The sequence below is a fragment of the Pezoporus occidentalis genome, unplaced genomic scaffold, assembly GCF_034315485.1.
Source record: "Pezoporus occidentalis ecotype Australia unplaced genomic scaffold, CSIRO_AGI_Poc_V1 ctg1, whole genome shotgun sequence".
Classification (NCBI taxonomy): Eukaryota; Metazoa; Chordata; class Aves; order Psittaciformes; family Psittacidae; genus Pezoporus; species Pezoporus occidentalis.
This window is the reverse complement of record NW_026912778.1, coordinates 3697931-3712397: the sequence shown is the minus strand read 5'-3', so window position 1 is coordinate 3712397 and position 14467 is coordinate 3697931. Positions and strand designations below refer to the sequence as shown.

Sequence of the window (14467 nt, the reverse complement as noted above, 5' to 3'; positions counted from 1 at the left end):
CAAATAAGTGTGTGTATAGGTCAGGGTACAAGCTGCTTTCTGCTTGTAATCCAGAGAAGCTACACATTAGAATTACTGCTTAGAATAAGCATTGCAGCTCTGCAGAAACAATTCTAGATTGCTTAGGTATTAATATTCCCACCAGTCACATTAGTAAAAACCTTTCCTCATATTAACAGAATTTTTTCCTAGTAACCAAACCAGTTGACTTCTTTATTTTTTAATGAACTTTTTCCTATGTAACCTGTTAAATATTCAATCTAGCTTCTTTCATGATGCAACATTTTAAAATATTTGAAGTACAGAATATTTTTTTCTTATCACACATTCCTGTCTACCATTCCAAAAAGCTCGCAACTCTGATAATCCATCTGACAACACAGTCAATCAAAAATCCATCCTACAGCCGTTTCCAAAGAAACGAACACATAACCAGGAAGACAGAATGCTTAAGCTGGAAGGAAACCAACCAAAGGAACACAACAACAGCAACAACAAAACTCCAAGCATTTTCCCTTTTCCTTTAAATTTCCTCATTTGGGGGTATATTACAGGGACACGGGTATTGGTAAATGTAGTTATATAAAAATACCATAACCACTTTTAATATTTCTTTTAATCCAGGAAGTTGGATGGTTTTCTGCTCTTCCCACACACAAAAAAAGAATTTTAAAAAAAAGGACAAGTATGTAAGAAAGACAGACACAATCACAGAACTAAAAAATACATCTGAAACATCGTTGCTCACACCTCCTCCTCATTCTTTGGCTATCTGTCTCCTGCTTAGGCCTCCATCTCGTGTGGAGTTTTAGGTGGGTGGACACAAAGGGCTTATTCACAAACATCAAGCTCAGCACATGCCTAAAGCTTTGGAGCCTGAAGACCATGGCTGGTCAGCTCCTTGGGACTGGGACTCCTGGGATTTTTCAGGAGTCAAGCACAGTGAAGTTCAGTGGGAGATGGTTACCTTCCTGCTTTTATCTCCTGATAAACCCATTCCTGGTTTTTGAGGTACCTAGCCCACTTCTGAAATACCTGAAACTGTGTTTAAGTAGTTCCCAGTTCCCCAGATTGTTATTCTGTAGGGAGATACTGAAGATGAAAGTGCATTGTGGCAGACTGTTTACAGTAATAAACAGGCATGTACATAATCACGGTTAAGTAAACTACATAAACTTTTGAAGCACTCATGATCTTAACAGCAGAGAGCTCACCTGTGAAGCTTTATTTCTATGTTTTTTCTCCTGTCTACTTACGTATTATGAAAGCCATTCACTGCATGTTCACATTTTGTTTCTACAGACCTTTGCGCTTAGTTAACAAGAACCCCTTCAATGTTATGTTTTGTGTTTTAGTCTTGAATGCATGCCCCATGCTTTATTCATTACACACTCAGATCCTACTCTGCATACAGTTATTAATTTTCTCTTGGGCTTTTTATGGGGCTTATTACTGCAGTATCCCTGTGCTTCAGTAATATTAATTAGTTTAGTTTCATAATATACCCCTCAGATGAGGGGATATTATGACTACTACACATGGGAAACAGTTACTGATTGCCTGGTTTGATACCTTGTGGACCTGTCAGGACTTGGCACTATAGAAAACCCTGTTTCTTCAAGGCCTAGTTCCAGTTGAAGTAATCTTACTCACTGAGCATCCAAAACTACTTCCAATCAAACCCCAAAGTTTTCAGGTATCTGAAAATGAGCAGCAAATAATTAGCAAGAACTGTAATTTAAAAGCCTTGAACCAGCTTTTTCATGGAACTCTGCAGCAGAGGCAAGGGTAAAACTCAAATTTCAAGCTGTTCAGCTCTCGAAAGACTTCAGACACCATTTCCTCTTCCCATAATTCCTCTTCTTCAATACTTCCCTTCAGCTTCTAGAGTAAACCTGACCAGCCTCCTGCCAGCAACAGCCCCATCATTAATCGTAGAATCATAGAATAGTTAGGGTTGGAAAGGACCTTAAGATCATCGAGTTGATGGCAGGGAGGGTTGGAACTCGATGATCTTAAGGTCCACACTAAACCATGTCACCCAAGGCTCTGTCCAATCTGGCTTTGAACACTGCCAGTGATGGAGCATTCACAACTTCCTTGGGCAACCCATTCCATGACTCCCACAGAATCCATGCACCACTTTGAATCTTCTGCTCCTCCATGCAGTTAGCATGAATAGGTAGTCCTGCGTTTGGCCCAGCATTTGAAAAGCTGTGCGACTCTTCACCACTGGATTTCACAGTGATTGCTGGCAGAAGAGGGACAGCAAATCTTGGGATCCCTTCCAAGTTCTGGAAGAGGGTGTTTTTTAATAGCACACTCCCATCTGCTTGCTTCTCATGTCCATGTTTTTGCCTTATCTTGGTTTGTTATTTCTAACCTGTCTTCATACCCTCTCCATTCTTGGCTGTTCATCCCAGGTTTGTTTTTCTTATCTAGTTAATGCTAGTGTTTGATTCTCATCCCTGTTCCAGCTGTCCTAGTTGCACTTTTCTTTAATCGTATTCTTGGACTCCTCATACTCAGATTTATCTTCAGCTACACAGGGCTGTTTTTCTGTTGTTTTGTTTTCACTCCCGTTATCCAGTTGATCCTTTTCTCACCTGATTTAACTTCTAGTTATGTTGACATTCACCTTCTTTATCTGTTATTTACTCCAGGTATGCACCACCTTGTTCCTTGACCTTATTTCCCAGTTACAGAGTTATCCTAGCTCCAGCCCTTATGTTGTTGTTCAGGCAGTTTGTCTGCAATCCTCCAGCTACCTCTTCCCTTTCATTCTGTTACTCCTCAGGCCCAGTTTCCTTATGCAAACAATTTTATTGTCCCCAGAAAAATATCTTCCATTCCCACTGCTAATTTCTCCTAATCACATCACACAGTTTCTCAGGAGTTTTGTGCCAACTTTAGCACACTGCAAGATCAGTTCTTCTTCGCCATTTATTCAGGTCAGACAGCCTTCCCCTCCTATTCCCATAGGTACAGATGAGGTGCATTAAGCATGTGAAATCATCACTGCATCTCAATGAAGTTTCAGATTCAAGCAAGGCACAGATCAAAATGATCATTAAAAGTGTCATTGCAGGTGAGACACTCATGTAAGAGAGCTGCTGAAACTGCATGTGTTCAAGGCTGACTAAGGTGATGTTTAAGTCCACAGTAATGTTTAAAGGAGAAAAAGGACATAACCCTTGACATAAGGGCTGACATCCTCCTCCTTTCTGTTCTGCTCAAGATTTAACTAAATTTCCTACATGCTGGGCATATGAAGCCCTTCCAAAAACACTGCTATAATTTTTATTAGGAGAAAACCCGTATATTTGCAAGGTTAAGTTTCAAATACCTGAGTAATTTAAGCTAATGGTCTAAAAGAAAGATTGAACAAAAAAAATTAAAATTCAAAATCAGCAGATACCTAGCATGGAAATATCATATTACATCTTTATAATTAAGCAAAGGCATATAAGCAACTTAATAAACCGTAACAACATGTATCAGCAGACAACGTCAGGGAATTTAATATTAGATACCCAACCACACTCTGTTTATAACATCATGTGTGTTACACCCTCTCCATTTTTAACACTCCAAACCCCACAGAAGAGCATAAAACTACATTGAGAACACACAGTGATGTTAAAACAAGTAATCAAGCAACAACAACAAAACCAGTGATGGACTACTTAAATTAGAAACTGTTCTGTGTTTGCTCAGCATCCCTGATCCCCATCAAGCAATAAATCAATTTGCAGTAGCTGCGGACAGCTATTTAAACACAAGGCAAGAAAAGCTTAATTGTTAAAACAATGTTCAAAGCTAGAAGGCATAAGAGGTTACTATAGGAGGTCATATTAAATATTCACTTGTCTGAAACGAGCTGCATTCCAAGTATTAGGAGGCTCTCTGCCCTCTTCTTAATTAAAAACCAAAGTCTATGGGCTTTGAGCTTAGCAGAGCTTAGCTTGCAGTTCTTCAGAAGATAGAGACTGCCAGATGAAAAACTGACATCTCAGTGTTTTCCAACTTGATTTTATTTGGTTTACTTTATTGTCTAGCATGCAAAAAAAAAAAAAAAAGGCAGCTAAAAGCTGTTTGTTTTGAACTTTGTAGTTTATTTTTACAAGTTGGTAAAGCATTCAGAATTCAATTCTCAACTTTGTAAGAGGCTGCTCCTTGTCAAAGCTGACAGCAAACCTGCATTTGACTTGCATAGGAGCTGAGCAGGATCACTAATCAGTCATCATTCTGGACAATGAATGGTGAACATTGTAGCTGGTGAACATAGTTACTTTGTCAATTATATGATAATGTAAGTTTAATAAACTGTAACAAAAATATTACTGCTTCCAGACCTGTCCACCCTTCATGTATGAAAACACGTTGCTGATAGACTAGAAGTGACATTTGTTATTAGACTGACTAGGTGTAGAGGGTTAATCTTACCCTCCAGTCTTCAGCATACTGTCACATAGCTGGGAGTAAGTGGCTGATTTTTGACAGAAGAAAGCCTCTAATGAGCCCAATCTTGAGTGACTGTTGAGCATTTTGATCTCCCATTCATTCCTACAAGGTGAAACAGCTCAGCCCCTTGCAGAACAGGATTCACTGTTTTGAGTCATACGCCACATAGATGAAAAACCTCTGGTTTAGTTTACATTGTAATTTATCAGTTATAATAACCCCTGTTGCTTACTGCAGAAAACATGTAACACTGAGATTGGAGATAAGGAATCAAAGGAAATAGAGGAACCTTGCCCTAACTGGGGTTTTTACATACACACCATGTATTTTTCTAATACCGGATCATTGAAAATAAATTAAGGTGTATCACCAACTCCCAGGCAGAAGAATGGCAATTGTTTTACAGAAAGCAGCAAGAAACTATGATGAAAGCATTGTCAATTATAGCAATATTGTGCTGTAGTTATGGGCCTTCTTTTTATTCATGGTAACATTTAAATAAGTTCTCCAAACAGCAGAAAACTTCTATCCATTTCAACATTGTCTAACATATAGTTCATTGATACAGGTAGTATATCCACTGAATTTTATGGTACAGCTATCCAAAAAACCCCTTAGGTACCTGATACCTAAGGTGGCTTAGCTAGTACATTTTCTAAACATCAGTGGCATAAGATCATAAATGTCTATTGCAAAACTAACTTAATTGCATCCACATTATCCAGCTTTCTCAAAAATTATTTGTACCCTGCTTGTTACCAATTCTTTACTACAATAGAACATTTTCCTAGACTATGCAGCATAAGCTTCTTTTGAAAGAAGACACTGATGCATCATTCAACAATAATTAACCTCTGTCTGGAGGATTCTATGATTATATTGTACTTTAAAGATGGATTATTTTTCACGCACCAAGGTGATAGTTTTGTGCAAACACCAATCAATATTTGCTCTCAGTAATGCATTTTGCAGTAATCACACATATATACAGATTATACATATGCATTACAATTTGAGCTCAACTTGCAGCCATTTCAGTACAGTTCTCCTTCAGCACACCAAGCCCTTGCAACTCATTTTTTGCTCCCACCCCTCAAACCTATACAATTTGCAATATTAGAGATGTCACAATGACTAATCAGAGATAGTTTTGGGCAAGTGTGTGCACATACACACATACACACATTCACAGTATAAAGGACCTGAACTAAAATCTGAGATCAAAACACTTCCAAAATTAAACTAGAATATGGAACCACCATCTACACAAAATTTTCATCCTTCCATGAAAAGGGTGAAAGAGGTCCCAGGCACCACTTACACATACAAAGTTCTGTGTTGCATATACAGAGTCCAGTCTCACTGTAAAAGCAGTATAGATTTTCTATAGGTGGTTCATATCTGAAGACCCAAATTTACAATACACACTTCAGGCACCTACGTTTGGGTTTCCCATGTGCTGGCAGGAGTGCCCTTTTCAGATTAGGCACTGAAGCCTTTATGGGTTCAGACTTAAAACACTGCACATATAAACAACGCAGAATCTTAAAGTACAGAGCATAAAAATTAAGGTGTATGTTTGTACTTGTTTTTATTATGATGTAGAACTGTCATAACAGGTATGATCTTTTAAAGTACTTGTGTGCCTGTGCATTTATTTATTGAAAAATTGCACTTCCCAACAACTAAAAAAAATATCCCTCAGTCTACCATATGCATCTTTTTCAGCAAGTGACATGAATAGTGGTATGCAGGACAGACATCACAGATAAATGCAGCAAGACACGTTACCAAAATCCTTAGAAAAAAATTGTAACATAAACCCTGGTATTTTGAAAAAAAATGCTAACGGTGAAAACAGAAATCTTCCTGGTTTAATTTAATGGTACTGAAGTAATAGCTCATGACTTCTGTATGATTCAGATGGTCTCCAATTTGTGAAAAGCTCTTCTACTGCAACTGCTCCTTCCCAAGCCTGTTTTCTTCTCCCTGAATGTATATATAAATATGCTGAAAGCCATTGTTACTCAGCTCTCTTTAGAAACTGATGCCGTCTGTTCATTTTTATTCTTATCCAGAAATTATTTCAATTGGTGTCAAATGTCAGACTATTTATTGAATACAATTTTGATTATTTGCATATTTCAGTTGACTCGGAATATGTCTGCCTGATGTATTTGTAATGAGTTTGTTACTCATTCAAATTCCATTGACTTCAATGAACTGTTCAGTTTGCCAATTGTCTCCATCAGTAAATTTGGATATTTTGTTGTCACTGCTTGTTACATTTCTTTCTCTAACTTCATCCTCACTGTCACCAGAGTAACAGAATATTTGTCTGCTTGGGAAATAAAGACACTGGAACATGCCTGAGGTTTGGTTGAAAAAGTAGCAAACTAGATGAGAAAGCTGGCCTCTGAAACCCAACCTGTGATTGTATTTCAGTATTGGCACTTTCACAGGGCATATTCTTGATGTAGCCTACATTTTTAAGGTAGGCCTGCAGAGGCTGAAGACATAGTTAAGTTAGTAAAATAGTTTGCTAGAGAAGTGCTGACACACCAATAGCAGCTCAGTCAGTTCACTGTGGAAGAAGAGACTAGTACTTACAAATAAGATTTAGTATTAATTTTCAACAGTGAGCATTTAATGAGCATAAAGTAGAAAATGCTGCCTGGCCAAGTCTCTAGTTATTATCCAGGTTAAGCACGGCAACAAAAATAATCCCACCTGTACCAGCATTAGGCCTTTCTTACAGGTTACACATATTTAATAATAGATAGATGCTGCCCTCTTCCCAGACTCAAGCCTCGTGTCCCGAACAAACCCCGGTTTTAGCAAGCGACCAGCACCCCAAGAGAGAGGGGAACACAGTCGTGTTCCCCAAGGGTGAGCCGCAGCCGGGGGATGACATGCCGGGTCCAGCATCCTTGCCCTTCCGAGGAGGTTGCGATTTTCTGGCATCCTGCGACCCCTAGTGAGGGCCCAGGGCGGCCGGGCAGCTGCCGCCCATCCCCGCGGCCTCGCTCCGCTCCCGGGCTGGCGCTGTGGCCTCCGGCCCATTCCTGCCAGGCACCGACTATTTCCAGGTCAGGCCAAAACGCACCTCCAGGGATTTCCGTTTCCCCCATTAAGCAACTGAAAGGCTACAATAAAGCGTCCGAATGCATTGCCTTTGGTTACATTGGAACAACGTGCTGACTGTATTGCAATTTCACAAAATGCTGCTGTTTGTGTAAACTCTCATGGCACGGGAGGGAAAGGTGAGAGACAGCACCCATCTCCTGCATATTACCAAAAGAAAGAAAATTGCCAGGTACTCCTCAGCGTGCTTTTCCACATAACTGCGTACATGTAAGGCCTAAGCCTTTGCAAATAACAACGACCAGCAAGGAAACAATATTTGCCTGCCTGCTGGTGTTAGGAAACATTGGTGAGAAGTCAGTCTCACAGCATTTGACATTGCAAGCCAAGCTTTTTGCTGTTGTCATCATGCTCAGAGCCACCAGAACAATGGTGTTTAAAACAACGATTGATGCTGATCTAAACACATACATGAATAAAAAGCTGAAAATGTAAACATGCAATTATTGAAGAGGAAACGGTATTTTTTTATTTGGTTCAGTTCCCTCAACTAAGATCAAGTCAGTATTCATATACATGCATCAGAATATGTGCTAGTATATACACATAATATTATATATCAATCTAGTTGATGCACTTAGTATACACACACTTTTAGGGACACAGTTACAGTATGAAACGAGAAGTTTGCTGGTTTCATTCATATAATTATTATAAAACATGCAAATAATTCTACCTAATGCTAAAAATAGACATGCCAAAACTTTAATGTGCTTTTTTTTTTCTTTTGGAGAATCACAATATTAATTAGTCTAAATAGTTTCCTTTTTCAATTGAAAGATCTTGACAAGCTGACTGGTAAAGCACTTTATCTCAGATGAAAAGATTCCAGGATATGAAATGTGCTTGTTTTTCAAAGACACATATCTTTTGACAGATTCATTTCTGAAGAAGCTGTAGAGGTCCAGAATAAGGGCTTTTCATTCAGCCTTTTACAGCAAAGTAATTGTGACTTGCCTTCAGTGAAAAGTGTTGCCTTCTGATTTGTAGCTATGTTTAAAAGACCCCTAAGCTCAAAGGCAAGCTTTCTAGTCATTCAGTCTTCCTGTAGGAAACATATTTGCTCAGGAGTCTGGTCCAAGCCATACCTAGAACCAAAATTAAAGATTTCCAAGACTTCCAGCAGTTCAGATCCGGAAACCTACTTTGAACTTTCTCAAACGATTTTCTTTGGGAGCTAAAATTCTTTCAGATGTTTGAAATTCTACCAGACGTCTGCGTAACAGGACTGTGGATAACATGACTATCGGGCAAGCCCGCAATTACCATCTGCCATTTTTCCAAAGCTTCTTTTAAACGGCTTAGTGCCTCCTAGCCCCTGGTCACTTTGTGAAATCACCATTTTAAGCAAGGTACTGTCAAACCCACAAGTGACCTCTGAGAAAATGACTAGTGCAGAGAATTCATTGATAGTTCTTCTATGTATTTAGAATACTTATCATATGCTTAGAAGGCAAGGAGTCCACCTTCCTGTACCAGTGTCATATTATTGTTTAATACTGCATTGTTATTGCATAACCCATAATAGCACATCGATGAGCAAACACTCAAGAAAAGAGCTATGTCTCTATGTAATCTCTCCTCAATATGCTAGGCTAATTTTTCATTAACTTTGCTCCACATATGGGCAATCTATTACACAGAAGTTTTTATAGGCCTGTTTGCCTGAACACAGAAGTTGCAAACCCCAGTAATACTACTGTTATCGTGTTGTGTCACAGCAAGGGAGAGAGAAGAAACAGCCCATCAGAGGCAGTAAACCTGGTTCTGTGCAGTAATGTACATCATGGTGATGGCTTGGTTTATAGCTATTGAGTCATCTACAGCTGTATGAATGAATTTGTAGAAAAAAATATTTTAATGCAATCGGAAGTGTACATTACTGAAAGTAAATATATAATTTTTCAAGCATGTGTTTTATGTTCAACATTTAACTGATTTACCAAGGAATGACCCAAACAGAAGATAAAGATTTAATTTTTGTTAACAGTTATAAGAGCTTGCTTTAAATTGCTTGTTCTTTTACCAAATAATTCTAGAAATTCTCATGGAGAATGCAAATTCTAAGTTGATATTTACATACATTCTCTGTAGGTGTCAGCATTGCTTTATATTGTTGGCAAGAACTGTATTTTTTTCTTCTCAAAGAAAGAAGAAAGAGACTTGTCATTCTCTAAATGAAAGATAATTTCTCTGCTGTCAGTTTGTCTTTTAACACCCATTTCAGACCAAGAGATTTAATGCTATATTCTGTAGGGGCACCTATAGTAAATGCACAGAAAAACCTACATTGTTTTCCTGTGCACCTGTTTGCAGTTTTAATACCTTTTTATTCCATTCCAGTTGTTTTCTGTATAAACACAAGGTTCATGTAACACAAACGTTTCTCAAATGTTGCAAGGAGCAACAATTCAGTGATGCTAAAAAACCTGTCGGTCTCCTTTCTTTACACAGACTATAGAGGAATAGTGGACCGGAATAAGTCCTTATAATTTTCTAGGTGGAGTCCTCAAAGAGCCACCGTAGGGCAAATGCTGTGCCATGCTTTCATTCATAAACTTAGCCATGAAAAATAAAAGTGTGCCACTGAGATCTGTTGATAATACACTACTGAGGTGAATTATCCATGCAGAAGGGAACTGTACTATCATACTAGAAGTGAATGACCTTGGGAGCCAAAGTCATAGTAATTGGATAAAAATAAATTGTACAGAGTACAAGGTCATAAATAAAGGGTAACAACAAGAATTCCTTCTGGGATCTCAGGCATAAAGTGTGATCAATGAGAGATATGGATTAAATAGTCAAACAAAACGATTATCAGCCTCCTATATGCATGAAAAAGAAATTCAATCCAAGCATCAATGAGGCAAGGTCTTTCCAGCGAAAAAAAAAAAAAGGGTAGCAACATTGATATTGATGACAGTATTATAACTTTAAGTGCATATACTATTTGAATATAAGCTTGACCATTCTTTTGATCAAAGGAATGGAGAGCTCCTCCAGGAGGCTATTAAGAGACCACTTCAAACCATGTAAAGGGATATGTTAGCTTCCTATACAAGTAGTGAGAAAAATTAATTACATAACAAAAATAACATCAACACAAGAAAAAAAGAAAATGGCTACAAACTGATAAAGACAGACATCAGAATTATGAGAGAGATTCTGACACAGCCATGCAGGAGGAATAATGAAGGAATAAATCCCAAACGGAAACATACAACCTGTTTGCTTGGTCTAAGACTATGATGGAGTCCAAGGCCCAAGGAGATCCCAATAGCTCAATCTCTTTCATTCGCATTACAGGTCGGAATCAAGGTTTGTCATCAATGCTATAGCATTATCTATTGATGAAGCCAAGTGCTACTTACAACTAAAACTGCCCATAGCCGACAGCTGTAAGTTTGTAAGTGAAAATGGAACAGATGAGAGGGCTTTTTGCAATAGTAGTCTCAGAATCTATTTACGCCAAAATTATCCTTCACTACAAGTGACAAGCACCTTGGTCACAGAGACTTCTCAGTGTTGGCTGGCTCACAACCAACATTTTAAAGTTACAGCATTTTTATTTAGATGTGGATTTCCCATTGAACATTTACTTAAGTACAAATTTTATCTGCATATTTGCATAACACTCTTTAGAAAATGTTGCTTCTGATGATTTGTTTACATATACTTTTTATCTTCTCTCACCCTCTCTCACCATGTCGCTAATAAATTTGTCTGTAAAACAGAGGCACTACACTGTCTTATTTTTAGGTCATCTTAAAAGTACATAGAGGCTCCTATTAATGGCACAGCAGAATGCTGCATTTTCTATAACTCTGTGGCTGCAGAATCTTGTCTGTATCATAGATTTGCCCTTGGGCTGCAGAATAAACAAAGAGAGTATTTATAGCCCTTTGCATACAAAGAGATCTGATCATCCCCAGACTTGCTACTAATATTAGTGTTAAGGAAAAGCTGATGTCACTTGATCTGTCAGAGTCTCTGCTTTTACATCTCTGGGTAACACTAGGCCAAAAAGGTTAAGTATTATTTTTGCATTCATTTATTTGAACATAGTTCTATTGTTGTGACAGATTTAGAAATAATGCCCTCCACCTGAATTACATCAGATTGCTATAGTTGATACAGGAAATAGGAAAAATCAAAGTAAGACTTCTCAGAGTCTATCCAATGAAAGATTTAAGGAAACAGACAGCTCTGACTATTTGAAATGACCTGTAATTATTACTCTTACTAAATAAGAGAAGCTGGAGATGAGATAGACAAAGCCCTAAATTACACTTACACTCTTTCCTCCCCCCCCCACCAGACTGTAGTTTGATTCTAACACAAGAATCACAAGATTATTGGAAGGTTCAGAGTTTCTTTTTCTTAAAGCATAAGCCTGACAGAATAAGCTCTATGACTTAACTGGCCTACTCTGGCTATCTCAAAGTAATTTTCTACTCTCTAAACACAACATCCTTGGCTTTGGAGGAGTCTGATTTAAGCTACATCTTACAACGTACCACACAGCACGACAGTGCTTCTGTGAGAGCACCCCTGGCTGGAAGCCTCACTTAACTCAGCTGGATTGACTCCTCTGTGGCTTAGGGTGCTTGCACTGCGGTGACAGCAATATTCCCCTTCCCATCCGTGCTGAGTACACACACTTCCATGCTCACAATCACAGCCACATCCGGACCCTTCTGAACCGTGGAATATTCTCATAAAGCTCAGTCATTATTATCCTGGACTAGGGTTGATTACTGTGAATAAAAATTCAAGTAAAAACATCCGATATGGGTTTATGATTTTACCTAGTTTCTATGATGAATAGCTACTTAAAATCAAGATAAAATTTTATGGCTCTAAAAAATACAATTCAGCAGAACTGTTAGAATAATCTCCTTTGTACCCTTCCCTTTGCTGTAAGAAACACCAAATCCAAAATCCAAGCTTTCACTGAAAAGAAAACTTTTTGATGTTTAGATCCTTAAAACAAACTGCTAAAATGCAGTATAAGGACAGATTGGATAAATGCTCACATGCAAAGAAGTATTTTTAGACTACTAATGTGTTCATCGTTTATTACATTTCATTATATAATAGTTGAAGAGAAAATGGGAGTATTTGCTAAGTGATCAACCACTTAGAAAATGAGAGTAAAATTTTGTAAATCTCCGGTTGCTTTCTTCAGTGGTTTTTAGTTCAGGTACTTCAAAACATGGGGACTATAAACCAGTACTCTCTCGGAAAGTTGAGAACCCCCTATGAGCTGTGGCATAGAGACCCTGTTTGTATTACTGAAGGTGATAGAATCTGTAGGTGTCAGAGATTAAAAAATAAAAATAAAAATTGTTTTTTTGGTATTACCTTACTAAGATTTAGAGAAAAAATATTCAAATTTTAGCAATAATTAATCTGAGCAGATTGGTATTTGCAGTCCAACTTCTAAGTACGTTATGGATCTTACTCTTTATTGATTAGGCCCTTATGAAATAATAGTTATGCAGGAACAGAGGCCAACTGGATTACTTCTACTTTCTCTAGAATAAGGAAAAAATAGTCCCTGCCACATCACTGTTGCACTGGCTAAACTGATGCCTTAAAATAGGTGTTAAAATGGAAGGGACAGCCACAGTGAGTTACATGTGAACCAGACTAGGTGCAAGTTTGAATACATGGGAGCTGATGCACAAGTTTCATTTGGGCCCTGATTTTAAAAGAATACCTTACAATTGAAAATAATAGATTATTTCAAAAGATTGCAAAGACAACAACTCCTTCACAGCCAGTTTGCAGTAGGATATACAGCTGAGCATCAAAGATAAATACAAACTGTCATCATAAATTAGGAAACCTATAATTAAGTAGTAAGGTAGCTTGCACTAGTATTTCATATCCATATACACCAAAGACTGACTTACTCTTGGTCACTTTTTATAGTTTTCTATTTAACAGTTAACTGTTAGATGTGTGTATAGAGATAACTTTGTTACTAATACATCAAATAGATACAAGAGCACAGAATATGAAGTATTGAAAGCACAAGATGCATTTATAAAACTGCCTTACAACACAGCTCTTCATTGTGACTGCACACATTTTCCTCAATGTGCAAAAATGAGCAGTGCCCACCGAATTCAACGTTTTGTTTGATATTGGTAGTATGGAATGTGGACCCATGCCCTCATTTATAGGAAAATTGGGTGTTCACAGTTAATGGATGCCTTTGGAAAGGTTTTTCCTTCTTCTCCCCCAGAACAGGACCTCACAATATTTTTTTCTTGGCAGATACTCATTCTCTAAGGCAATATACATTTCCTCAGCTACAAGACCATCCTTTCTTTTCTTGACATCTCAACTCATTCAAAACACATATCCCAACTTCCTCAACAATTGAGATGAGGCTTACAAACAACAGACTCTTTCACTGTGTTGTGCTGATTCATTCCAAGCACTGTTCATCCTGCACGCTAAATGAGGCAGGGTCCTGTGGGGAAACAATGAGATCATGGAATTAAAGACTATCTCATAATGGACATGAGGATTGAACTATAATGGCCCCAACAGTCTTAATTCTATTTAAGTGATTAAGACTACAAGTTATTTTAATATTGTTTTCGGAATATAAACATCAAGAGTTCTGAGCAAAGACATTTAAATAACCAAAAACCCCAAGCCAAAAAGGCAGCCACATGGAAACGTATCAAACACTACTGTATGGTATGCAAGGAGAGCTACCAATAGATCCAACTGGAGGGGAAACCAGCAACACTGATATTTTGATTGAACATTTTTTTATTCTCAATATGCCTTTCCATTAATATTGACATTTTTTCCACAGATGTTTCAATGCTAATGA

The 14467-nt window shown here is 37.9% G+C and overlaps 1 protein-coding gene across 3 annotated transcripts in view; it reads right to left on the bottom strand.

Moving 5' to 3' along the window:
- TLL1 (tolloid like 1) overlaps positions 1-14092 on the bottom strand; it is a 149214-nt gene extending 135122 nt beyond the window's left edge. For 2 of the 3 annotated variants that reach the window (XM_062614148.1, XM_062614061.1), the window contains exon 1: positions 14037-14070. Coding sequence is in view for 1 of the 3 variants with exons in the window: in XM_062614225.1 (XP_062470209.1) it covers positions 14037-14070 (34 nt within the window). In the remaining 2 variants the exon portion in view is untranslated. Of the gene's footprint in view, positions 1-14036 lie in introns of all 3 variants that reach the window. The other variant, XM_062614225.1, reaches the window with a different exon arrangement.
- Between the last annotated feature and the right edge of the window lie 375 nt (positions 14093-14467).